The 27,115-nt window shown below is 37.1% G+C and overlaps 2 protein-coding genes across 2 annotated transcripts; both read left to right on the top strand.

The window, feature by feature from the left end:
- Positions 1 to 13,251: 13,251 nt before the first annotated feature.
- Positions 13,252 to 26,076, top strand: LOC124615654 (SOSS complex subunit C homolog). The gene is made up of 3 exons (XM_047143669.1): positions 13,252 to 13,380; positions 25,518 to 25,639; positions 25,874 to 26,076. The coding sequence occupies exons 1-3, from the start codon at positions 13,350 to 13,352 to the stop codon at positions 26,024 to 26,026; spliced, it is 306 nt and encodes a 101-aa protein (XP_046999625.1). The 5' UTR covers positions 13,252 to 13,349; the 3' UTR covers positions 26,027 to 26,076.
- LOC124615653 (rRNA N6-adenosine-methyltransferase METTL5) lies at positions 26,042 to 26,702 on the top strand. Its single transcript, XM_047143668.1, has one exon. It carries the CDS (start codon positions 26,042 to 26,044, stop codon positions 26,678 to 26,680), a length of 639 nt encoding a protein of 212 aa, XP_046999624.1. The 3' UTR covers positions 26,681 to 26,702.
- Positions 26,703 to 27,115: the final 413 nt, after the last annotated feature.

Genomic DNA, 27,115 nt, shown 5'->3' with positions numbered 1-27,115 from the left:
AAAAAGCTAATATATTCAATTCTCACTTTCGTTTAGATCAAACATCCACATTCCCTAAAAGAAACTGAGGAAAACAAAGTACAAGGCTCGAAAAGGAAGTGCAGCAGTACCATAATGGGTCAATGTCAAAACAAACAACACTTAACTCTTGGAGCAACCCTTCAGCTTCACAGTATGTAGCCCAAAGTACAGCTGACAAAGCAAGAAACTGCTCAGTCGTTCTACATAGTAAAGGAACCATCATTTAAACATCTTGTATGTCTGGGATTCCAAAAGTCTCTGTCAGTTGCACTAGCAAAACTGTAATTGAAAGATTAAGTAAGTGATTTGAGAGAATGTAAAGCCAAAACTAAGGTGAACTTGAAAAGGTGGATGAGGTGTCATCTACCATAAATGTATGGAATAAGGGAAAAGGTATTCTCATAAATACCTCTTATTTTAGATAACATCATTTATCTTTTATTTATTTTCTAGACATATTTTGTAATTTAATGTGGAGATCACACTTTTCTTGTGTCATCAAGTTCTAATCATTGACTTTTCAATTGTCTTATGTTATGGTGTTTCAGGAGCTTCACTGGACTAACTGGTCACTGGCTTGATACAATCACACTAAAAAGAAAAATGACAGACTTAGCATGTAGAAATATAAAAGGAAGACATACATATGATGGCATGGCAAAGGAAATAAATGACACATTGTTAGGATATCACGTAACAAATAAATTATTCACAACAGACAATGGCACAAACGTTGGCAAGACTTCTAGATTGTTCCAGAGGGAAAATATTGTTGATGAGTAAGAATACAATATGAAACTCATGATGATTATAATGATTTTCATTTTATAAATGGTTTCAATATATTAGACTCAGTAAGTGGAACAGAAAGCGCTGAAGATGAGACACTAATGACCTCTTGCCAACCTTATGCAACTCATACGTTAAATTTGATTACCATGAAAGATTCTGAACATGCAGTTGGAAATATAAAATTCAAAAAAGTTTCAAGGAACTCTGTGGTAAAGTGTTACAGGCTTTGGGACAAACAGAATCAGTCAACCCAAGTTGCAGACCATACTAGAGGTGCTTGCGGTGTCCATTTGTAATTATGAATTGGAATTCAATGTATGAGGCTGTCCAATGGGCCCAAAAGTTGATAGATAGTGGCAATGAATGAACAGACAGTGGCATGGACCTTTTGTTAATTCCCAAGACTAACCCTGACTCCTGAAGAAGTTACTTTCCTAAGAGAATATTGTGATGTTTTGAGTTCACTGGCACAGGCTCTGAACTTGCTACAAGGCTAAACAACATTCTCATGGAATTCTTTCTCCCAACTCTGACTGCTTTGAGACAAAATCCAAAAAATTTATCCTCTAAGCTGACACAGTGCAGAACTCTGCTTGATGCAGTCATTCTGCAGTTGTATCTGAAAATAAGACCTAATCCTGTCTGCGTGCTTCCTCCAAAAATTCAAAACCAACCAGTTAAATCAACCACATTTCTGTATAGACAAGGCTCACGTGCTGGAACCTATGCTCCAAACAACAACTGTAAGAGACACTGTCAGAGAAGAGTCAGAAGTACTCGATGATGAGGAGACAGATTTTTTCTGCTTTGAGAGACATAATACTAGGTCTACAACTTTGCTTCCACCGTTTTTTCTCGAAGTTCGGTGCTTTATTGTGAAAAACTACAAAAATTTATGATTCATACTATTGCCCATCGCTGGCCACTACATTCTCCCATCTTTTGGATAGCATAAGAATCCCGTCGCGCAATAACTGGGCGTCTTTTGTGGGGATCCATGAATCGATTCAAGGAAGGACAAAAGAAACATAAAACATTTTGAAAGGCCACACAGCATTGTAGCTGGCGCCTGTTTCCTAGAGCCTGTGAAAAGTACAGTACATACAGTAAATTAACCATTATTTTATCATGGAGAAGTATTATTATGATATTAATTAAGTTGCCCAGATAGAACAGAGGTCAGATAGTGATGAGCTGCATTGTGGAGAGCCTACTGTATTTATAATGATGAGAATGTTCCCTATTTGAATAAAACAATGGTATCCATCACATTCTTATTTAAAGGCCTAATGCTAACAGCAAGCAGGAAATTAACCTGCACAGTTTTTTAAGTTCACTGTGGAGCTCCAACTGCTTTGCATTCTTTTCCCAACGGCGCACTATCTGCAACGACAGGAATCATTTACTTCCATCTGATGTCAAAAATTCAACTACGTCAGCATAATCCAGCCAAAACATACTTGTGTCATCTTACTTCTCCATGGTGTAGAGACGTGTGAAACCAAATATAACATTGGAGACTGCATGTTATTCATAAGTGACGTTTCACTTGACTGTATCCTACTTGTTGTTGTGTACCAGAGCATATTTTCAAATAAAAATGTTATGAATAAATGAGCAGGCATTAAATGCAATAACAGAGCTAAAAATTATAATTCAGTCATTTCATATGTACGTTGTTGAAAAGATTTAATTTCTGAACAAATGTCGCCTTTTTTAAACTAAAGGACGGTATTACCTGTCTTATGATACTTACAACAAAATTTGTTACCTGTGATAAAGAGTAACGACACTTTCATTAAGTCGTTACCAGTGTTGCCAACTGTTAAAGTGAGCTCATCACCTGTTTCAGGTGCAAAAAAACACCAGAAAACCACTAACAAAAATACCCCTACTCCCATAATCGCTAAAATTTCCAATAAAATATTTTAATTATTACAAGAGAAAACAGTAAGTAATTAGTAATTAGTATCTTTTATTATTAAATAAAGTCTTCACAATCATTAAATGAACATACAATAAATCAATCAGCAAGTCAAGATCAGGAGCATATAAAGAGCTCTGTAACAACAGCTAATCATTTAAATGAATTCGCCTTCTTCAGATGAATCAATTTTGTGTGCATCATCATCATCATCATCATCATCATCATCAGTTTCAAACTGGTATGATTATTTGGTACCGAATTTTGTACAACGTATATCGGAATTTCATATTCGTTGCAGCATTTTCCTTCCAGCCTTAAACCGCAGCGTATTCGTAATACAGCAGTTAAAAGATTTAACTTCATTCTATTCCCCTGCTTGTTTTTATGACATTCATATTGCTACATAGTCTCTCAACATCGGCGTTGGAATGAGGCAGTATTAGGAGAGTAATCGCAAAAGTCACTAATTCCCTTCGACCATAGATATTGGTAGACTGGTCATGACGTATATTTCGTGGCACCAACATCTCTACTGCTATACCACGTGACTATTGGCAAAACAATGGTGGTATCCTGTTGTGCTTATGGTTGTACCGAGCGTTTTGTGAAGGGAAGTAACATTAAATTTCACGTGTAAGTATTATTAGTTTAATTTAGCGGCATTTCTTGAATACTGATAAGCTATTGTGTGTATCATATCCTTACCCAGAACGCCACAGTTACGTAAATTGAAGTGCTGTGTGTGTTTCCAGGCGCACATTGCAATGGTATATATTTCTTGAAATGGTAAGCTACAAAGCTGCTTTTTCTCTTTCGTATAGGTTTCCAAAGGATGAAGGGCGCAGGCAGATGTGGATACAGGCAGTGAAACGAAAAGATTTCAAGCCTACTGTGCACACACGCATCTGTTCGAAGCACTTTGAAGAATATATATATATATATATATATATATATATATATATATATATATATTGTGTGTGTGTGTGTGTGTGAGAGAGAGAGAGAGAGATATTTATTACCAATAACCCTTCCCACTCCAAAAGCAATGGCAATGTACATTGCTACTACATAAGAAGAAAGGATGATTTTTACTATCCTAGATTAAATCTGACTTTGGTACAAAAAGGGGGTGAATTATGCTGGTATTATTTTAAAGAACAATTTGCAAAAACAAGTTAGGGGTTTGATTTCTCATCAGGGTTTAGTTTTATTTTGTACTTCCCAGTTACAAAACATACGAATATCAGAAACAGATACTGAATACCATTTGCAAAAAGGTAGTTGTATGGCCTATGTTAGTTTCCAGATAATAAGCTGTAATGTATGGGATAAATAATATGCTGCTACAAAAATCTTTGGTCATTTACCAAAAAGCATTAAAAGCCTGACAGATAGCCAACCAGCATTTAAAATCAAACTAAAAGAATCTATGAATGACAGCTCCTACTCAGTAGACGATTTTTTAGGTATAAATAAGTGATTGGAAGAATTGTCATGTAATGATAGGTCTACCTTTCATTAAACTGACACATCATTGCGAAGTATCGTATTCATGATCTGTGGAACAAGTATTCATGTAAGTAAGTACTGATTTTGTAGATATCTTATTTGATACACCTACGAAACAAACTGTTTAAACCAAAAACGAGCTTTCAAATGAAACTGCTTTACGTTTTGTGGGTGAACGACACAATTGAGTTCGTTACATTCGATTTGAACACGTGTGTTTACGTTACAGGTTTCGTTGTTTATGCCGATTTATGAAGTCTATAACACTTTCTACAATCAAGGCACTAAAACACACACGCGCAATATTTACATTTTATGCAGTGCATAACGCGTATTGTTAGTAGAGAATGCATCTCATAATTGGTAACACTGAAATATTCGCGGCGAATATATTGCCGAACATCGAAAGTGTTTCAGCAGTTCACAAAGTTCATTGTGAAGTAATGGCTGTAAAACTAAATTTGTACAGTGGTTACGCAATAATTTATCACTTCTAGCTGTGTTTGCATAAGCTACATTTAATGTGGTGAAGTTAGCAGGAAATCCACTGAGAAATACTGGAAGTGAAATCAGGAATCAGAATGCTGCCTTGAACTCCCGCCGACGTTCTGCCAACAGTCACGTGATTCTATGTTGCAGCCACGCCAGATGTATAGCCGCCGCACTGCTTGCCCAGTCTATTAGTATCTATGGTCGAAGCTAATTCCTCAAATGTGGATTCCCCCTGAGCATCTTTGAAACGCAATATTTCATTCCAAAATTTTTTGTGTCTTTGGTTTCGTGCCAGTCCAACAAATTAAATTGTCGCCACTGATCATCCACTCTTCCTATAAATTCTACACTTCTACTGAACTGAGCCATTATCAATTAGATTTTCTTTGTTGTGATTAAGTGCTTGTTCAACACTTATCCTAGAATTTTTTTCATCAATTTCAAATTTTCTGCCAACCAGTTTTTTATCTCTTCAATTAGACTTGCTATAAATGTTATGCACCGATTACACATCATTTCTTTGTCTTGCCATGGTTATACATTTTCTCTCATTTCAAAGCGGAATCCGCGATAAACATCTTCGATCGAAGAAATCATGAATATTTCTAGTAAAAATATTAACTTTATTTGCAGATAAGGTAACTTTGCTGACAAGCATATCTATCAGGTTGGTCAACTCTTCAAAGAATTTGGTGTGATCTGTATCTTTCGATTCGTACATTTTATTCACTATGTTTATTTCAATTAATATTGGATATAAAAATGAAATATATGCGTTATTAATCTCGTTTGCACACACAGCGTGCAATAACTCTGCCATGTGACACCTTTTGCGCACTTTAGCTGATGAAAAATTTGTTTTTAGCTCTGATCATTGTGCGCATGTTCTTGATACAGCGGATTCTATTGATAGCCACCTTCTCTGACATGCTTGAACTGTTTTTGACGGTTTCTGTCTATCGTTGATGGTTTTGTATAGCTCCTTATAAAGAGATTGTCTGGTAGAGGAGCGACTAAACCAATCATACGTCTCTTTAATTAAAAACTCCAAATTTCTTCGTAAAAATTCTTTTGCAGCAGCAGAAACAGCCAGTTGCAATGAATGGCACAAGCAACGTACTAAAATTAGGGGTGGTACCTCTTCTTTCAATTTCGTAAATACTCTGTTATTTACTCCAACCATGACAGAGGCATTATCTGTACCAATTTTCATGTCACAAATCAGATCGTTGAAGTGTCTTCTTTCTAGCAGAGACAATAGCTTCAGCATTACATTCGTGCAGTTGAGAAAGATCAAGGCATGTAGATACTAGTTTTTAGTCTAATTTACTGTAATAAACTACAATCAATCCGAAGTATTTCTGTACAGTAATATCAGTAGATTCATCAGTTAATAAGCTAAATGGTTGATCATTACAATCTTGTTTTAGAACGTCAGTGAAATGCAGTGCTAACACCTTTTTTTTGTAACTGAGGTGCACTTAGTTCCAAGTCTTTTTCATGACTGTGATAATTACCTGTCCCACATGGTCAGCTACATGTATACTTAGGCTGACCAGAGGTCCGGATTAATCTGGACATGTCCTCTTTTTTACGTCTTTGTCCGGGGTCTGGGCGGATTTATACAGTGTCCGGCTTTTTCGCAAAGTTGAGCGTAATACAGCTAAATTTACAATTCGTTCCGTTCTATTGCTCTTTTCTTAAATACTTTAACTATTGGCACCAAGCCCCTACCTCGCCGTAGCGAAGAAGTGAGGCAACTGTCCCCCAATTGAAGCAGCTGATCGCCGCCATTTGCAGGGATGAACCCAAGTACTGGTCTTGTGATTTGAAGTATATGAGACGCAACAAGAGCAAATTGAAGCACAAATTAAATATGTTTGTTAAAAAAATACTGAGTATTCGAGTCTATTTTGAAAGTATACTTAAATGAATGGAGTTTCCTAATTTCCGAAATACGTCTGCATAGATACGCAAAATTTAAGAATGTAAGGCTCTTTCCTGACAAGGTGCAGCGAATTTACATCGAGTTATTTGAATTAGATAATTACATGAAACTTTTAAAGTAGCAGACAGTATGGTTATTATTTAATTCACGTAATTTTTCTGTCAGGTCCTGTTTGCTTTTTGCCAACTACTGTGTACATTTTGCACGCTTACTTTTGTTTAGCACAGTATTGTCTACACTCGATTTTTGGTATGATTAATTGTAATAGCCCATATCGCTTTAAATAACGTAGGAATTTCATTCGCACTTTAGTTTTTAACACTGATATCACCTCTGAATGTGGTTGAGTTTGCAACATTTGATCAAATATTTGACCATTTACGAAGTATAATCACCACCTGACAGCACATGTTAAGTATCTAAACGCAATTATTCGACCTACCTCCGATTCATACTTAATATATATTTGATTAAAAATCTAAATACCTATCATGTGCCTAGTTCTTCATTCAGTTCAACTTAGTACATTAACCCTGTTAGTATTTTTAGTAATTTATATGCAAGTACAACATAAGTACTTGACATGCAACAAAGTACCTTTGTCTGTAATCTAACACTGCAAATTTTTCCCTATGTAGCTTGCAATTTTTGTAGAAGAAAGTTTATTAGATACAGTATAAAGTATAAATTTAGACATCAAGTTGGGCTATAGAACAATCTTCTGTCAGCTACATTTAGCATTAATTGGCTTTGTGAACAAATTGTTACGTTCCAATTTATCCTACAACTCAGAGGCATCACATATTGGTTTATCACAACCAAGATGTAGTGTCACTTCAAAAATATCCTGTAACAAACTATTATTGGTATTTTGACAACTATCCATTAATACCCTATATCATTATCAAGATTTCTCACTTTAAATAAATGGTGAAGGCAAGGAAATAAAATACTAGGACCAAACTTTCAGTAACTTACCAGAGCACATTAAATGTCATGTAGTGGAGGTCAAAACAATCAAAGAACTTTCTATGTGGCAACTCCTTTAAATCGATTCAGTAAATCTTCAATTTATTATTTTGGTTATAGAATTAGCACTTTAGTACAATGATGTAATGACGCTTCACTGTCTTACACCGACATGTACATCCCTAACTTCATTCTACACCTCATGGAATACTACTGATGTAATGTTTATTAGAAGGAGGTAAGAGATGTGAGGAAGGACCACCACACTACAGACATTAATTGGCATAATTAGGTTCACAGGATTTAATTTTGTACACATACATAAGAAAGACATTTACAACTGTCTGAATTATTCATACATAGGTGGTAAAATGCAAGAGTTGAAATGATACAACAACGCTATTTTTAATTTTAAACAGTTTTATTTTTAATTTAAAAACATCATATTTCACCCATCACTGATTTTGAAATAAAATTGATTTTGTCAGTGTCTGTCTAATAACTTTTTTGTGTAATTTTGCATTGCATGTGTTTGCAATATGGTGACAACAAACAGTAACATACTGCCTTACAATTGATTTTACAATAATGTACAAATGATTCTCTGGGAAAACATTTTCCATCAGATGGTCCTTCAGTTCAGGAAATAAGTCCTGCTGCATTACTATTGGCACAACATGTGACATTATTTCAATGAGTGTATTACTTTTCTGAATTACATTAGTTGATTTCACAACTTGTAGCAAACCACAATTACTCCTGCTGATGGCACAATCAAGCCACCATTGTTTTTCCTCCTTAACAAATCAGAGAACTGAACTGCTTCTACACTAAATAAACTATGTACACAAGAACAGCAATTCAATTTCTTTACCATATGTTCCACAACAAAACCTGCAATATTTACAACAACATTACTAGTCTACTCTGTTAAGTTATTTGGCAATATCACATAATCACGGTCAGACAAAGACTCCACATTTCTTTCATCAGTACAGTCATATCTCCTGCTGTTGCAAAACTCAACTGGGTCATACCAAACACGATTATTTTTCCCATGCCAAGGTAAAAGACATCATTTTGAACCTGACAGCTAGCAGTTGCCTTAGGTCTGATCTCATTTGAAAGGAGGAGGTTCCTATATGCTGCTCGGAACTGCAGGTAGGATGGATTGTTATTCCATCCTAACCTCGATCTAACTAAAGAAAAATACATTTCCAGATGATTCTGGATAAACTTGTACATCAGCAAGTAGTTCATCTTTTTTTGTCATGATTTCATCATTATACACTCCTTTAATGGTTTCACACAGTGCTAATATCCCAAGTATAGCTGTCTTTCTATTACCTTTACATAATAGCTTCCCATATGTATCTGTAAGGGATGTCAAATAAACAGCTACTGTCTCGAGGAAAGGCTCCCAAACACACTTATTACTCTCCCGCATTGGTGCTTTGTATCCCTTAGCCAAAGGATTTTTTGAATTGAACATATCAAATATTTGATCAAAAATAAGACAAAATTCTGCTGTCTCTTCAGATCCCTGAAATTCCTCTAATTTTAAATCGCAGAATAAATATTGCAGTGCAGAACTAACTGAAGCACTTAATACCTGGATAGCTAACTTCACTTTCATTTTTTGTTGTCTAGAGTTCAGGTGCAATAATTTCAGTCTATTAGCTAGAGTAAGCCCCTCCCTTTCTTGTATACAATGCAGCTTTTCTGTATATTGCCAGGAGACTTTCCTTCCACTCCCATCGACTAAATTCTTATATGTACCAAACATATTTCTAAGTAACTTGATCACATGGCAAGGATCTAAAATTGTATATACATTGTCACCTGTAACAGGATGAGAAAAATAGGGTTTCATATCTTCAACAGCAATATTTGCCCCTAACTCCTTTGCCATTGCAATATTAGTGGAAAGTCCATCACAAGTAACAGCTAACACACTGACATTTACATCATACAACATTGTAATGGCCATTCCAATAATTGTTTTCTTCTCCCAGGCAGAAACACCATCAGTTAGGAAGTATCCTGTAGGGCTCTTCCAATGATCATTGACACCTACTGCCATAAGAACTAATGCTTCTTTACATTCAACACCCTCTAGTCCTGATGTTGGCACACACCAAAAATTAACATAGCCTACAAATTCACTTCCATCCGACTCAACACATTTTTCATTGACATTTCGTCAAACATTAATGCACAAAACACTTCACGAGACGATTTTGCAACTCTTGCCTTTACAATGTCAAAACTTTCTGACGTAAAACCTGGCAAATCTTCAACACAATTGTACCATCTCTGTGAAGTACTTGCATGTGGTAGGGATAAATTAAATGTAGGCTACTGTGAACATACCTGTAAGCAGCAGGTGAATAAAAATTTAAACTTACAGCAAAAGCGTTTAATCTATCCGAATATTGCTGTTATCTGTTTTTGCTTCAATCTAGGATCTCCAATAACAAGTCACTGTGAGTAGCGTTAATAAGTGAGATTACTTTACCGTTTACTAAGTTTTTAGCTTTTAGTTCTTCTAAAATATCTGCTAATTTGCAAATTTTCTGCGTCTGTCTTTTGCACTTTTCGTTCACTGTATTTAACTTAGTTTTATATTTCACAATTTTTGCTTCCTTCCTTTCTTCAAGTTTTTTGGACTTTTCCTTCAGCTTACTTGGGCTTGATGGAAATGAATAATTGTCGTCTCTAGTGTAACCAGAAACGTGCACATCCACACACATGTTTTCTGTTATCTCAGCATTTCTTGGCTTTGAAGGTTTCCTTGCCTTGGTAACCTGGAAAAGGAGCGTTCAAAATTATACACTCTGACAGTATTTCCACACTATTTAACCTAGGCCTACATTGCACAATTTCCAGGACACTATACCTTTTTCAAATGAGTTGGAAATCCAAATACTGTCGGTATAGCATCGTGCTTCAGTTGACATCTATTTACATAATTTTCCATGTAACAATTCCCTTCAAAATGAAGAGAGCACAGCAGATGATTTGCTGTCGATTGGAAGTTCTCTCTCCGAGTAGCAACTATCCATTTCCGATTTAGAAAATCATTTGTAAGGGAAAACCTAAACAAAAAGAAACGTTCATGGTGTATTATTTCTCCTTGAAAATACCATATACAAGTAATTGAAAGTAACAAACAACCAGAAATGACTGACCTGTGAAATGTAACATTGTTTCTGTCTACGCCTTTGCTTCCACTCTTACTGTTACAATTAAAAGCAGCACACGAACGAACCATGTTTACGCACTGTTTCCCTGCTAATGGCTGCTTCTATCACTTTCATTGTGGAGACGCGACGCTAGCGCCAATGCGCAGTCTAGTTTTTAGTTAGTAAGTCTATGATTGGCACAGCCTTCGTGATGAACACGCACGAAGGCGGTGTTAGTAGGTGGATCCAGGATCGTCGATCAACCTATAAACGAATGCAGATATCGATTATTTAAACTTTTCGTTTCTTCGTTTTGTATTGGCTTGGCTTCCTGTAGTGCACGTGTGATTTGTGAGTGTAATTTTTAACCGAGTGAGTTACGTAAAATATTTGGCTATGCCTACACGAAAGTGTACATTTTCTGATGTCCTTTCCTGCAAATTTCCGGCTTTAAGAAAGGGAGAAACGAATTTGAAGCGGAATGTAAGATATGTGGAGCTGGAACGAACGTCTCAGTGGCCAATAAAGGTAAGAAATAACTCGACAGATTAACTGTCATGGTTTTATTTCATTGTCATTCAATTTATTTGTATTCGGAAGGTTAAAGTTCAGTTTACATGTCGTCAGCTGTTGCTTGAATTGTAGATGTTGGTAGCGGTGCGTCGAATAAAGGGAAATGAATGGTCTTACGTTTTTCACTTTATAAACAATTACGTGTTGTTGACATAAAACAATTGATGCCACACTGTCACCACAATCAATGTTTTTAATTGTTTTTATATTGCTCAGTTAACCACCACCTGACCATCAGTAACAATTAACTACTAGTGTTACCGGTAATTCCCGGCAGTCACATGACTTGTCCAAAGCTGACGGGTGGTATCCACATATGCAATTGACCCGTTTGATTTTTCCTCTTATTTCTTACTTTGTCCTCATTTTTGAAGCCGTTTGTTCTCCTTTTTAAACAATTGATCTGGTCACCCTATGTATACTAGTATGCAAGGCTGTGTTTAATACAAGTCTTGCTTCTTCCTTTTTTTCTATTCCCAATGGGTTCTGACTTAAAAGTAATTTTAGGTTGCTTAGTTACAATCTGCAGCAATTTACTTAATCCAAGAGTGGTCAAAGACGTAAAACAGATCAATGAATGGTTAATCAATTTGGAAAAAAGGTTGCTTACCTTTTTATTTTGTAGAGGCTTCTTTGACACCTCATGAGACGTCACATCTCCATAGTGACTCCTAAAAACTATACCACAAATATTGCAGTTGACTCCCTGATCTGTAGTACTTTCAATAACTTGATGCCAATTTTTAAATGTGGGTCTTCAAGCCAAGAATCCAGAAACTTTTGCGTATGTTGTGGTTTCGGCATAGCTATACACGTATCAAGTCGTGAAATAATACCGTTCACAGAGAATCACATTTGTATAGTGCATACCACGAACGACGACAGTCAAGTTCCTTTTCCGGCACGTCTGACGTGACGCACCCTGTCTGAGCCACCAAGCGTTCAGTGGTTATTCGAAGCGGCAAAGAAATAAGTGAGCACCCATTGTTTGAAACCAGATGCTGTACTCCCTACATCTGCACAAGCCGCCTTCGCTCGTGAAATGAACTATAACTATGTGCTACTAAATACTGTTCATTCTGCAGGGAATCCCCGCATGTAGCCTATCGAGTGCGATGGTTGGTTCGATGCCACATCGTTACGCATCAGTGTTGTCTTCGCAGTAAAAGTTAAATACTCCTGAAATCAAATAAAGTAAAAATAACGTATTTCGAAACATATAAATAGCTTATTGGTTGAGAGATCGCATTTTCAGTAACTGAAACTATAAGATCCACCAGCCACTAGAATCAATATTTCGCCACTAAAAGGAAGGTAGAAACCACCAGTTTTAGTGGAAAATCCACTAAGTTGGCAACACTAGTCGTTACCGGTGAGAGTAACTTAGCTACAGTTTACCTTTAAAAGCTTAAAGCTAACTGTTGGTAGTAACGTCGTTACAAGTACGCGTTACTCACCAACCCTGAAAGGAGCGAGTAGTTTTTCGATAGAACTGCAATTAAGAATATCTTTTGGCGATCTAGAGAAAATTGTGCACAACGCTCGTTATGATTATAGATCCGTAACGGGAATTTATTTTCTGTAACAATAGAAAATTTTATTTTTCATTGCAGTAACTGCTGCATTTTCATAGCAAATAACGTTTTATTTTGATGTTATGCTCTTGTTCATGTTTTATTACTGGATTATTACTGTCCGGCTGAAGTAAAATGCTTTGTTGGAATACATAATATTAAGGGGATTTCAAATTGTATTTCCGCGAAAATAAAGTGCATCTTTGGTACCATAGGTCATATTTGAGTATTCTCTGTGCAGTATTTACATATAGCAACCTTGTATTTACATTACACAGGACATTCAGTCATATAGTACACTGTTCAGAGTGGAAGTTAAGCGCGTGAGATGCGTAGTGCAATAATTGCGTAACGTAGACATGTCGTTCCAGCAAATAAATCCTCGACAAGGTAATGCAGATATCAGGATGTCAATAAATGCCAGTTGAACGTAACTCATAATTTTAATAATGTGCGGACAGTTTTTTTTTTTGTTTGTTTGTTTGTAATAGGATGAAGAATGTGTTAGTAAGACAGTGTAAAAGTGGACTGATGTTTTCTTATAACCTACATTAGTTTATGAGCATTAGGAACTTTAACGTTGGTAAATAGGAAAGAAATGTTAATTACCAAACAAAATCAGAGTGCTCGCACGAAATAACTGAACAATCACACATTTGCTCTGCAGAATTAGATACGTTAGGGAATCATCCACCTCAAAAGTGAGAAATTCATTCCATTGTCAATTAACCAAATGTAATCATAACTTAATGACTGCAACAATCGGTGAAGTCTGAGGAAACACTGAGGCACCCCATATCACCATTGAGACTTTTTGAACAGAACATCTTTACCATCAGCTCCGTAGTTGGAATGTTTTTTATCAGATTGTGCTACTAGTGTAGTAGGGCTTACTTAGAAAGCACTCAAAACTTTACTGGATTCTTAGTTAATATAGGATTTCCTTTGTGAGAATCAGTGTGCCATATTGGTAAAGATCCATATTAGAAAATAGTGATTCAAAATTAATATTTGCAATGTTTCAAACTTGCTTGAAGTGTTGTATGTGTTGGGAAGAGTTTTTCTTGTATGGATAGCCCATTCTGTACAGTTCAACCATGGGTAACTCCTTGTATCATAAGCATTTACAACCATAGTTCGTGTATATTTTCCTCGGCACTTTATAATGGGATAAGATATAATTAATATTAGCTTTATCTTGATATTTTAGTGTTGCCGGCCAAGGTAATGGAACTAATGTGTTGCTGCAGTTCATATTGATAACTGATCATATTGATATTTAAGCAGTTATGAGTAATGTTAATGATACATTTAAAATTATATCACCCCCACGAACGATATACGTTGGATGTTGCTGTTGGTTGGGTTGCTTGTGTGCATGTGTAGTAGGCCTACAGATAGCCATACCATAGGTGCAGCCACATAGGAGGCTTATCTGTTGATAGGCCAGACAAATGTGTGGTTCCTGAAGAGGGGATGCAGCCTTTTCAGTTGTTGCAGGAGCAACAGTCTGCATGATTGAATGATCTAGCCTTATAACATGAAGCAAAATGGCCTTGCTGTGCTGGTACTGCAAAAGGCTGAAAGCAAGGGGAATCTATAGCCATAATTATTCCTCAGGGCATGCAGCTCTTCTCATAATGGCATCCTTAATGGTAAAATAGTCCAGAGGTAAAGTAGTCCCCCATTCAGATCTTAGGGCAGGACTAATCAGGAGGATGTCATCATTGGGGGGGGGGGGGGACTGGCATATGTATCGGAACGTGGGATGTTAGATCCCTTAACTGGGCTGATAGGTTACAAAAATTAAAAACGGAAATGTGTAAGCTGAAGTTACATATTTTAGGAATTAGTGAAGTTGATGGCAGGAGGAATGGGACTTCTGGTTAGATGAATTCAGGTTGTAAATATAAAATCAAATAGGGGTAATGCAGGAGTAGGTTTAATAATGAATAACAAAATAGTAACATGGGTAAGCTACTGAGAAACAACTTTGTGAAAACATTATTATAGCCAAGAGGGAGACAAAGCCTGCACCTATCACAACAGCAAAAGTTTGTGCCAACCACCTCTGCAGATGATGAAGAGAGGAAATAAATGTATATGATGTAATGGGAGGACTCTAATTTGATGGTAGGAAAAGGAAGAAAAGGAAAAACAGTAGGTGAATGTAAAATAGGGGAAAGGAATGAAAGAGGAAGCTGCCAGGTAGAATTTTGTATAGAGTAGGAACAGTTTAATCATCGCTGGCACTTCGTTTAAGAATCATGAAAGAAGGCTGTAAATGTGGAAGAGACCTGGAGACATTGGAAGATTTCATATTGATTACATAATGGTAAGTCAGATTTTGGAACCAACTTTGAAGTTGTAAGGCATTTCCAGGGGCAGGTGTGGACTCTGACCACAATTTATTGGTTATGAACTGTAGATTAAAACTAAAGGAATTGCAAAATAGGAGGATATTTAGCAGAGGGGCCTTGATAACTTAAAAGGACTAGTGTTGTGACTATCATCAGTATAGGAAAAGATAGATTGCTAATTACTGTAAAGAAGACATGTCATGTTGCGGAAAGGCACAATTGAGACACTTGAATAAAGCTTTTGGCCACAGCCTTCTTCAGCAAAATGAAACTTACACCATCTATACTCACTGGCAAGCACACGTGACCACCAACTCCGGCAGCTGGGTTGGAATGCAGTTGAAGGCCATGACCGAAAGCTTTATGGATGTGTCTTTTAATTGTGCCTATCTGCAACGTAAGGTCTCTTCTTTACGGTAAGTAGCAATCTGTTTTCCAACATTGTTCTTAGTTTAAGAGAGAGCATTGGGCAACTACAGGCTAGAACAGGGGAAAGGAAAACAGTAGAAGAGGAATGGGTACCTTTAAGAGATGAAATAGTGAAGGCAGCAGAGGACCAAACAGGTAAAAAGACAAGGCCTTGTCAAAATCCTTGGATGACACAGGAGATGTTTAATTGATGAAAGGTGAAAATATAAAAATGCAACAAATGAAGCAGCAAAAGGAATACAAATGTCTAAAAAATTAGATTGACAGTGAGTGCAAAATGGCTAAGCAGGAATGGCCAGTGGACAAATGTAAGGACGTAGAAGCGTACATCACTAAGGTTAGATAAATGGCACCTATTGGAAAATGGAGACATTTGTATAAAAGAGAACCACCTGTATGAATATCAAGAGCTTGGACTGAAAACAAGTCCTAAGCAAAGAATGAAAAGGAGAAAGCTGGAAGAAGTGTATAGAGGGTCTTTACAAGGTAGATGAACTTGCAGGCAATATTATCGAAATGGAAGAGGACATAGGTGAAGAGGAGATGGGAGCCATGATACTAAAAGTAGAATGTGATAGAGCACTGAAAGACCTAAATAAAATAAAGGCCCCAGGAGTAGATGGCATTCCATTAGAACTACTGACGGCCTTGGGGGAGCCAGCCGTGCCAACTCTTCCATCTGGAGTGTAAGATATGATACGGGAAACACCCTCAGACTTCATACAAGAGTTTAGTAATTCCAATTCCAAAGAAAGCAGGTGCTAATAGGTGTAAATATTACCAAACTATCAGTTTGATAAGTCACAGTTGCACAAATTCTTTACAGAAAAACAGGTAGAAGCCAACCTATGGTAAGATCAGTTTGGATTTCAGAGAAATGTAGGAACATGTGAAGCATTACTGACCCTATGACTTATCTTAGGTGATAGGTTAAGGAAAGCCAAACCTAAGTTTATAGCATTTGTAGATGTAGAGAAAGCATTTGACAATATTGACTGGCAAACTCTTTGAAATTCTGAAGGTGGTAAAATACAGGGAACGAAAGACTATTTATAATTTGTGCAGAAACAAGACTGCAGTTAGGAGTCGAGGGGTGTGGAAAGGAAACAATAATCGAGAAGGGAGTGAGACAGGGTTGTAGCCTGTCCCCAATGTTGTTCAGTGTGTACATTGAGGAAACCAAAGTACAATTTGGAGAAGGAATTAATGTTCAGGGAGAACAAATAAAAACTTTCAGGTTTGCCAATAATGTAATTCTGTCATTGATAGCAAAGGACTTTGAACAGCAGTTTGCTGGAATAGACAGTGTCTTGAAAGGTGGATATAAAATGTATATCAGCAGAAGAAAATCAAGGAAAATGGACTGTAGTCAAATTGAATCAGGTGATGCTGAGGGGATTAGATTGGGAAATGAGACACTTCAAGTAGCACATTAGTTTTGCTATATGGACATTAAAATAACTGATGATGACTATAGTAGAGTGTACATTAGCATTTGCAAGAAAACCATTTCTCAAGAAGAGAAATTTGTTAACATTGAATATTGATTTGTTATGAAGTCTTTCTGAAAGTATTTGTGAGGACTGTCGCCAAATATGTAAGTGAAACACTGACATTACAGTGTAGACAAGAGAATAGAAGTTTATGAGATGTGGTGCTACAGAAACAGCTGAAGGTTAGTTGGGTAGAGCACCTAACTAATGAGGAGGTACTGAATAGAACTGGAGAGAAAAGAAATTTGTGGCACAGTGTGACTAGAAGATGGAATCAGTTGATAGGACACATTAAGGGATCACCTTAATATTGGATGGAAATGTGTGGGAGGAGGGGGGGGGGGCTAAAAATCATAGAGGGAGACTTGACAGATGAATACAGTAAGCAGATTCAGAAGGTTGTAAGGTGCAGTAGTTGGATGGAGATGAAGATGCTTGCACAGGATAGAGGAGCATGAATAGCTGCATCAAACCAGTCTTTGGACAGAAGACCACAACAGCAACCCTTGTATCTTTTGATATTGTGTATTCAGAACAAACCAAGACACTGTAATACTCCATATTCCACCACTTTTAAGCTAGTATCTCTTCCAGGTTCTAGCGTAGAAACTGTGTTAATTAATTCATAGTTGTTGATATTCCAACCTGGACACAAACATTTCTAATACAGAGGAATAACTAAATGATAAGATAAAAAGAAAGTTTGCCTATACCAGATTTCAGTTCTAGAAAAGCATGTAGATTGATAAACTATTGCGCACCAGGTGAAAGATATAGTAGTATCTGAACTTATAAAACTGACTAATACTACATGAACTCATAACTGAGACATGGAAAAGAAAACATACACCAAAATATCATAAAACTCTATCATTATATCTAGGCATAAAAAAAAGAGAAAAGTTGGCTCGTAAGAGTCCTGTCGTTTGAATACAACATCAAATATCATTTGTATAGAAGTGGAAAAAGGGTAAAGAGTACAAAAATATCCCTGAAAATGTGATTTTCAACCAATTAGAGGTGCCTCAGATCAGTTTTGTCACTTGGAGCATTAAGAAAACAATTTACAAATGACGCTCAATTACTTGATGACTGTAAACACCAATTTGAGAGCTCTTCTTGTGACAGTGATTTGTAGCATTGTTTGTTTTCACATTTCCCTATTGGCCTTACTCCCTCAGGTTTCATCTTTTTCACCCATACTTCATCTGTCCTGCCTTTTTGTGTTTTTCCCACGTATTTTTGAGCTTGTCCCCATTCATTTTTATGTAATTTTTGTTTTTACGCTTTTTTTTATCCTCCAGCATGGATCCTTGTTCCTTCCTTCTGAACAAAAACAGAAAAGTTTCCTTATCCGTAGGCAGAACCCAACCCCACATACTGTTCACAAGTTGTTGCCGAGCTCATGGAATCTCTTCCCCCCCCCCCCCCCCCCCTCCAATCAAATTAAGCATCTCTGGCTGCAACCAATTTTCATAATGACCTCTATTTGTCTAAATTTTGCCAGTCCATAGCCCTCATTAACCTTGTTCCACAAGACCATGTAAATCGGGCCCAAACATCCTTCCAATGCCTCCTCTCCAGCCATAAAATTCTCCTTCTCTGCAGCCCCAAATTACTGCATCTCATGTCTCTCACTGAAACTACTATCCACCACCGCTAAAACAGCCTCAGAACTTTCCTCATATCCCCTCATAGCTGACAACCCTGCCTCACAGACCTATGCTGTTTACCACTCTCACAAGCTACCTTACACCGCCATACAGAATCCAACCTAAACAGTCCCTAAACACTGTTGTGAAGCTTTGCTCTAAAAGCCATTTAGTCCCACAAAAGTATTGGTCCTTTCCAGGGGCCTTGTCTTTTGCCACATTCTCAAAGTCAGTCACACTGGAATTGTTTAACATTTTCTCTCCTCCTCAATCCGTACAGTGGAACACTTTTTTGATGCCAACTCTTGTCACTCAACCTAATGCCAATGTTGAGCCCTGTCTGACTCAGTTCACTCCTCCAGTCAACCATGATGCATCCCACTGCCCTTCAACTCACCCCTATGAACATTGAAGAATTTACTAATCCCAAACCTTGCCTCACCATCATTTTCCAAATCCCTTAACATGGAAACCAACCTTACATCTACAGAATGAATCATAATCCACCACATAAAAACATAACCCTACCTGCTGACAAAGGCTCAGCCTCTGTGGTTTTGACCTGCAGGGATCAACTGACAGAGGGACTTAGCCAATTGTTAGATTGCTCCACCTACAAATCCTGCCACAGTGACCCAAATCCAACAGGATATTGAGACTCTCCTCTAATTCTTAAGCTCTATGCAGAACTCCCCCTGCGCTCCTACCTTCTACATGCTTTCTAAAGTCCATAAAACCAACCACCCAGCATGCCCATTGTGTCCGGTCATTGTACCCCTGTTGAGAGAATGTCTAATCTTGTAGACCAACACTTTCAGCATATTACCCATATCATACCCTCCTATATAAATGACATCAATCATTCCCTGTACCAGTTCTCCACAGTTCTTGTCCCTTTACCACATAATTTTATTGCTACAATGAAATGAGATTCAGTTTAACACAAACCACAGACTAAATTACGATAAAATCCATACAGATATGTGCACATGAAGATATTGAAATTTTTGCAAGAAATAGAAGTGCACCTATGGAAATCTGAAGGCATAGTCCATTTCAATTCAGGCATGGTAGGAAAAATCTTACCTTCATAGTCTCGGATGTTATTGAATTTAGCATACGTTAAAATGAAGAACTAAATAAGGAACACTTTTTTGCTTTCTCTGAAACAGTTCTAGATATTTTATTGGTTTTTTGTTATTTGAAAGGTAATTGCTTTATGATTACAAAGAAATCCTCCATTTGGGCTAATCTGTCAAAGTGCTTTTACAACAGCATTCTGAACTTCTTATAATTTATGAAAAAATTTTGTTTCAGAAATGCCAGTCCATAAAATATTGATTTTTTAAATTATTTTTTTATTATTTTTTCCCCTTTTGATTAGTACCATAGGCCTATAGTTCCACATTCCCTGAAAAGGAGAGCTTTCATATTTTGGTTGAACAGGCTTTATAAACAATTGAAATTTTTGTGATACATAAAATCTGTTTTATTACCACATTATTACACAACAGGCTCATAAAAATCAAACATTATTTAACATAATTATAGTTTTGAAAGATGAGGAAGAGACTCATTTTTCAAGCATTTTAAATGGTCCCGAAATATGTGTGAAAGGTCCAAAGACTTAAAGGTTTCAATTTATACAACTTCTGTGCACTCTGTTTTGCACCAGAATTAGCCAGTCAATGAACTAAAAGTGTGTTCCATTGCTTCAGTATCTTCATTTGGTATAAAGTGATGCCTTCCTGTTGAACCAATAGGAACTGGAGCACTAAAAATCTTCCAAACATTGTGAACGGGAAGTGAGCACTGACGGCGTTGTTGCTGTCCTTCAGCTGGAAACCTATATCCAGCAGCTGGTCTATGTGGTAGCATAAAATTCACTACAATTTCATTTAACTCACAATTGGTGTCTATAATCTCTGCAATCCACCAATCATCATCATACACGCACCCCACAAATATCCCCCTTCGCAGGTTGTGAATCTGAATATTATCCTGCTGTTTCTGAGGTGTTGGCCGAACGAACAAAATTTCTTCTTTCTTGCTCTTTAAAGTGCTTCTTTCTTGCTCTTTAAAGTGCGTGCAATATGAGTTTGCCCATCAGTTTTAATCCAAAAATGTGTCTTCTGAATTCCTGTCACAGGAGTACTTTGGTTGGACCATTCTTCTTTTTTCTGCCCATGGAATTCTTAGATTTCCTCTTTGGACAAAAGAGTGAGGGCTGTGGATGTGTAAGATTTCAAGACTCTCAAAAAATCCTCAGCATTCTGAAGCACAGCTGTATTTGGTCTGGAAAGATTGTTTTGTAGCATGGTGCTTCAGCAGGCCTTCCACACTACCACAAGGCCCCTTCCTGTGACCAGTAGCACTGTATACCCAGTCAGTTGGCACAAGCAAATTACTCAATTCAAACAGCTGGTAACGATTTTTAAAATGACTGGGAGCACCATCAGAAATAATGATCATCTTCTCTGCCCCTGTTTGCAGTTGGATTTTGTGCATTGCTAGCAAAGCATGTGCTGAGTCACGTCCTGTGTCATCACTTATAATTGCAACACTTGTGGTCTTGTGAAAATGTCACTCCTGTAAAAATTGAAACCTGGTCATTACTCCAATGATAGCTTTGTACTTCTTGTGGGAGAACTACAGACCAGTTCTCAGCAAATTCACAGTGAAGCACTAAACATAGGCTAGTTCTTCAGCCTGTACACACCCTTTTACTTCTGCAATGTGTTGTTGCAATTTCTTCAGATGCTGGTGTGTTACTGCTTTCACTGACTATTTACCAAGTTCATCAGTGAAATTGTCAAAGGCAACAGTTTGTTTTCTTAATTAGTTTATTTTCCTCCCATGTCGCATATGTAATTTCTGCAGAGTTATCTGCTATGTCTTCCAGGCCAAGTATCTGTAAAGACAGTCCTCCCTTTCCAGGGCAGTCACCGCATTCTTGAAACAAAGAAGTCACTTGCTTTACGTCACAGACTACTAATGACTTAACACGCCCAACCAAGGTGTTGTATGTCACGTGCTCCAGTAAGTTCTTCAAAGTTACCACACAAAGTTCAAAATTCGTGCAGTACAAACATAAATAGACATCTCTAGGTGGGTATGGAACTACCTACTTAGGTCGTAGTGCATAAAATGTTGATCTTCCAATATGTGAAGTTGTATAGTTGCTCTTATAAACTGCAAAAGTTTCTTTAATACTGCGAGTCGTGTACCTCCTCACTTTCGCAACGTTTTGACCTTCAACTGTTACTGTTTAGTGTCTTTTTTGTTGGCACTCTGGTAAGAACAGTACCATTTATCTTCCAGATAAGATGACTGCACTATTTATACTTGGTATGCTCCTACAGGATGAACATAAGGATCCGGTGTTCCAAAGACTCCTTTTACAGGCCTCACATTTCTTGATTTGTCTACCATGCACTTTGATACTGATGGAATGTGGTTCAAAATTGTTTTCTTTGAAAATGTCTCTGGAATATTAGTTAAAACTTGCACCTTTTTTTACAGTAGGATGCACACTATTAAACAACTGAATTGACATTTGTGGAAAAACTCCTGGCAAGAGGTGTAAGAGTGCTTTGGTTCATTTTCTTCTGAAGATGGAATTCCTACTTTAAAGAGTGTGGTCAGCTTTGCCGTAGTGTATTCATCTGTAGCTTCAGTAATTTCTTTGTTTTCTTGATGTATAGAGCTTATGACTTGACTTCACTGCCCATGGTTTCTTAACAGGCCTGACACCTACCTCTGCAGTTGACTGATTCATGTTATTTATTGGTGCAAAATCTTCACCTGCAACATGGGAGGCTTCACGATGTTCAGATACTATCATTGTTATTCAGTCAAAAGATTTAGAACACAAAAAGTCGTCACTGGAAACATCTTCACCTTGAAAGAGTGTCTTCAAATGAGAACGCTTCTTCCCAACCTAACAGTCTGTGTTTTTTTATCTTATGTATCACTCTTTTATGGATATTCAAATAGTCAGCACACTTCACTCTCCTGTGGCCCCTGTCAGAAAACATTTCAAACAGTCTTTCTCCCAAAACAAACTGCAACTGTGTCAACTGGCAAATTCCTCACAAAAACACACAACTGACTGGATGGTCTCAGATTTCTTATAAGCCTCTTCAGGAAGCAAATTAGCGCTGAACAATTAGAATACAGAAACCTGCTATGAACAACCACAACAAAGACACTGGCAAGAAACTACAACAAAGTGTAAGAAATAACTGCAACAATGAAAGTGAAAAGAAATAACTGCAACAAAGACAACAGAAATAAACATTGTAACAAGGAAATTAGTAAGAAACAACTTTAGTGAATACATACATTACCCTTGGAAATGAAAAAAAAGATTTTTTAAAAATAAAACCTGTCCAAGGTAAAAGTGGAAGCTCTCCTTCACAGAGAATATAAAACTACAAGGTGCTAATCAACAGAAGAAAATCTAACTTTGAACGGGCATTTTGTTTTAAAAAATCCTGTAAATTAAAAAAAATTCAAAAGGTGACAGTAAAAGAACTTTGACATATATGTCCAAACAGAGTATCCATTGTAATCATAAAGAAATTATCTTTAATAAAAATTTGGAAATTTGCATCTTCAAAATGGTGTTTGCAGTGTCATCTTTGGAGGCCTGTATCTCAGGGCAGGAATTTTTTTTGGAGAAAACAAAAAAAATATATCTTTCTTACTTGCTCCTAAATTCAATGACATTCGAGCCTATGAAGGTAACCCCTTGCCTGAAGTGATACGGATTATGCCTGAAGTAATGAAAACAAAGGGTACACCATTTGGACTAACTGTAATGAAAGCAAAGTATATAATAATGTTAAATTCGTAGGTTTTAATGTCATATGGCTATGACTGCTAACAAGTCTCTGAAAGGTGTTGCATGCTTCAGTACTTTCATTCAGTGATGATAATCTGAGAGTATGAGTGAAAGGATGGAAGCTGGAAATGGGTTTTGTGTAAACTTGCAGAACTGCTTAATTACAAGAATAAAAATGTTGATGCTACTATACTGGAAATTCTAGGATGAAACAACAGAAAATGAGGGAATGCAGCCAATCACCATAATCAAACTAAGAGCATTTGAACAGAAAGAAAGCTATGGGCAGTGTGTTGAAAAATAACATGTAGGCCTAACAATGTATTATTGAAATATATACAAGGGTAAGCATTGTTGCTGTTTGGAAACTACAAGCAATTTTATGAAATTTTTGCTTTTGTTTGTATTTTATAATCTTTTGTCCACAGGACACTTGCTCAATAACTGAGAATCCAACTGCTTATCTCTTGTGTTTGTAGTGCCTGTTACAGTTTTTGGTTGTCAGTCCAGCACTAATAAGCTGGGTGTTGGAAGAAATTGCGAAAACTGTGCCATTCTTTTCTCATTGGGAGAGCCAGTTTTATTCCCAATATCTTTCTCACTCATTTAAATACTATTTATGTTTCACAACATCTTATCAGGCCTAGTAATGACATTGCTCAACCACTGCAATTTATTATTAAAGTCCTATATTTTTCCTCAGCCATTATGTGAAAAAACAGAGTTAAGAAATTATCTACACTGAGGGTTGTCATTGTATTGATGGCCAAAATGTCTATGCCTTGACACACACAGGCAGCAGTGAATAGCACTCCCTATCACAGGAATGTAGTGTCTTTGATACAGAACTAGTAGCCATTATGCCAGCTTTGCAGTATATCAGCAGCTGCTCACATTAGACTTTTGTAATTTTGGACTGGCTCTTTGAGAAGTTAAAAGCTGTAAGTTAATGTTATCCATGACACCCACTGTTCACTCAAAACACCAGAAGGCCAATCGTTTCTCCCTGCACCCTCAGCCATGTTGAAATACCTGAACATGTTACCACATATGATTTTGTCAAGGAGAGCACCAAAGACGACACCTTGGAAATAAAGGTACCAGCCCTGGCTTAGGGTGACCCTATTCCATTACATACCAGTGCCATGGCATAGTGAGTGGTATGCTGTAGCAAACATCAGCAAGCTATGTACTGTAAAAGATCCTACATTTGCATGGATGCCTTCATACAGAATGTCCCACTCGGAATCCGTGCTGATGCCATGTCCGCAACAATAGAATGACCCATTTGTATGATCTTAAATAAGCTGTCCCACCTTACTGCAGTAAGGTGAACTATGAAGCCAGTGGGCTCATTATCTGCAAATTTAGCAAGTGACATCCAGTAGAAATTTGTTTTACATTTTGTCAGACAATGTTGCTTATCTGAAAGTCAAACACTGAATTTTGTTGGCACCCAGGTGGGGTGATTCAGCTATATTACCAACCTTTTAAAATGACAGGGGTGTTCACTGTTTGGATGTGGAAGGTGTACCTAGCCCCATTTGTCAAGCCCAGTGGACCTCCAGTTATTTTCAGCGAGGTTATTTTCTGCCACCCAATGGTTATGGTACGTTACTCTTCCAGTGTTTTGGTCCCTTAACCAATCAGTCCAATCCACTTTCATAAGACAGTTAATACTGTATGAAATTTGTTCATTATTCAACATTGATAATGATCAAAATAATTTGTACTTGTATGTTTTTAGATCTTGCAAGCAGGAAGATACTTGAAGAAATCCAGTTAAAGAAACAGATGCTTTTGAAGCAAGGTGTGGCGCCTACTCTTAACTCCTCTTCAATCAGTGCTCTACCTGTCGGAGTAACAAATGTTAGTAATAAACATCTAACTTAAAACACATAGTACTGTACTGGAATTATTCTTAGTGTCTTGTGAAGACAGAAATGGATTAACATTTTTGCTGTTTGATGGATGCAGAATTGAAATATGTAATTCAAACTTATAGTAAAAGTTAAGAGCCACTAGTTTCCTGAGACACTTGCTAGCTAAAAAATATTTGATCTTCACATTCTTTAGCTCTGATAACTTTTCTTTCTGTTCTAGCCATCGTCGATGTCAGCTGAAGCCCATATGCTTTCTCCATCACAGAGAGTTGCTATGCAGCAAGCCAATTCCATGTCATTTGGTTTCTTTATTACTCAGGATTCACTATTTGGCAACCTTATACTACCAGTGCTTCCTCGCTTTCACAAGTAGATAAACTATTGTAAAATGGCGTGCTTGAAATTAAAAGAACTTGAATCTTGGCTTCAAGATATTGACATTTTTGAAAAGCCAAAGGTGTGGCTGGAGCAATATGCGACCTCTCCACACATCGGTAGCCGTATGCTATATACAATGCAGTCTTGTTATGGAGACATAACAGGGAAGTTGGTAGCAGATTTGGGCTGCGGATGTGGTGTTCTTTCGGCAGGTGCTGCAATGCTTGATGCAGCACAGTGTGTGGGATTTGAGATAGATACTGATGCTTTAAGTATTTTTTCGCAAAACATATCAGAACTTGAACTTACAAATGTTGATGTAGTGCAGTGTGATGTGACTAATGGGTTGCCACTATGTTTTGACAAAGTGTTTGATGTTGTCGTTATGAATCCACCATTTGGTACAAAACGCAATCAAGGTGTAGATGTTAAGTTTCTTGAAGTGGCTGTGAAATTAGCCAGTGAGGCAGTTTATTCTCTTCATAAAACCTCAACAAGAGAATACATCCTAAATAAAGCCTCAAACTGGAACATGAAAGCTGAAGTTCTAGCAGAGCTGCGTTTCAATTTACCAGCTTCATATAAATTTCACAAAAAGAGTTGTGTTGACATCGATGTTGATTTCATTAGATTTTCATTTTTATCATAAAATAAATAATGTATGTAAATAGTTTTGTTTTATGGCAACAGTCATTTTAAACTGTGTAATTCCTTATGTCCTATATTGATATGCTCCTAATAACTTTTGTGTGTGTGTGTGTGTGTGTGTGTGTGTGTGTGTGTGTGTGTGTGTGTGTGTGTGTGTGTCCTGCCGCTTTCACTTACTGTACATACAATGACAATTTTGTAATAATTTAAGCAGGAGGCAGTGTTCAGTTTTTATCATGGTGGATCACATTTCCTTTGAGTGTGTTCCTCAAAGTGTTTATCCTAGGACTAAAACTGCTTTAATGTGACATTTGTTCATTGTTTGCATCAAGTGGCATTCATTGTACGGCCAATCCACCATATCCAGTCGTTACACGCACTGCTGTGAAAATTTTTACCATTAGATAACGGGAACGGCATTAGTGCCCCTAGTGGT

The sequence above is a fragment of the Schistocerca americana genome, chromosome 5, assembly GCF_021461395.2.
Source record: "Schistocerca americana isolate TAMUIC-IGC-003095 chromosome 5, iqSchAmer2.1, whole genome shotgun sequence".
Lineage (NCBI taxonomy): Eukaryota > Metazoa > Arthropoda > Insecta > Orthoptera > Acrididae > Schistocerca > Schistocerca americana.
Note: the sequence above shows the minus strand (reverse complement) of the source record. Positions and strands in the feature narration are given on the sequence as shown.

Coding starts and splice junctions, on each gene's coding strand:
- LOC124615654 (XM_047143669.1), top strand. CDS start 13,350: ATGTCGTTCCAGCAAATAAATCCTCGACAAG. Junction 13,381..25,517: donor GCAAATAAATCCTCGACAAG/GTAATGCAGATA, acceptor GTATGTTTTTAG/ATCTTGCAAGCAGGAAGATA. Junction 25,640..25,873: donor TACCTGTCGGAGTAACAAAT/GTTAGTAATAAA, acceptor TTTCTGTTCTAG/CCATCGTCGATGTCAGCTGA.
- LOC124615653 (XM_047143668.1), top strand. CDS start 26,042: ATGGCGTGCTTGAAATTAAAAGAACTTGAATCTTGGCTTCAAGATATT.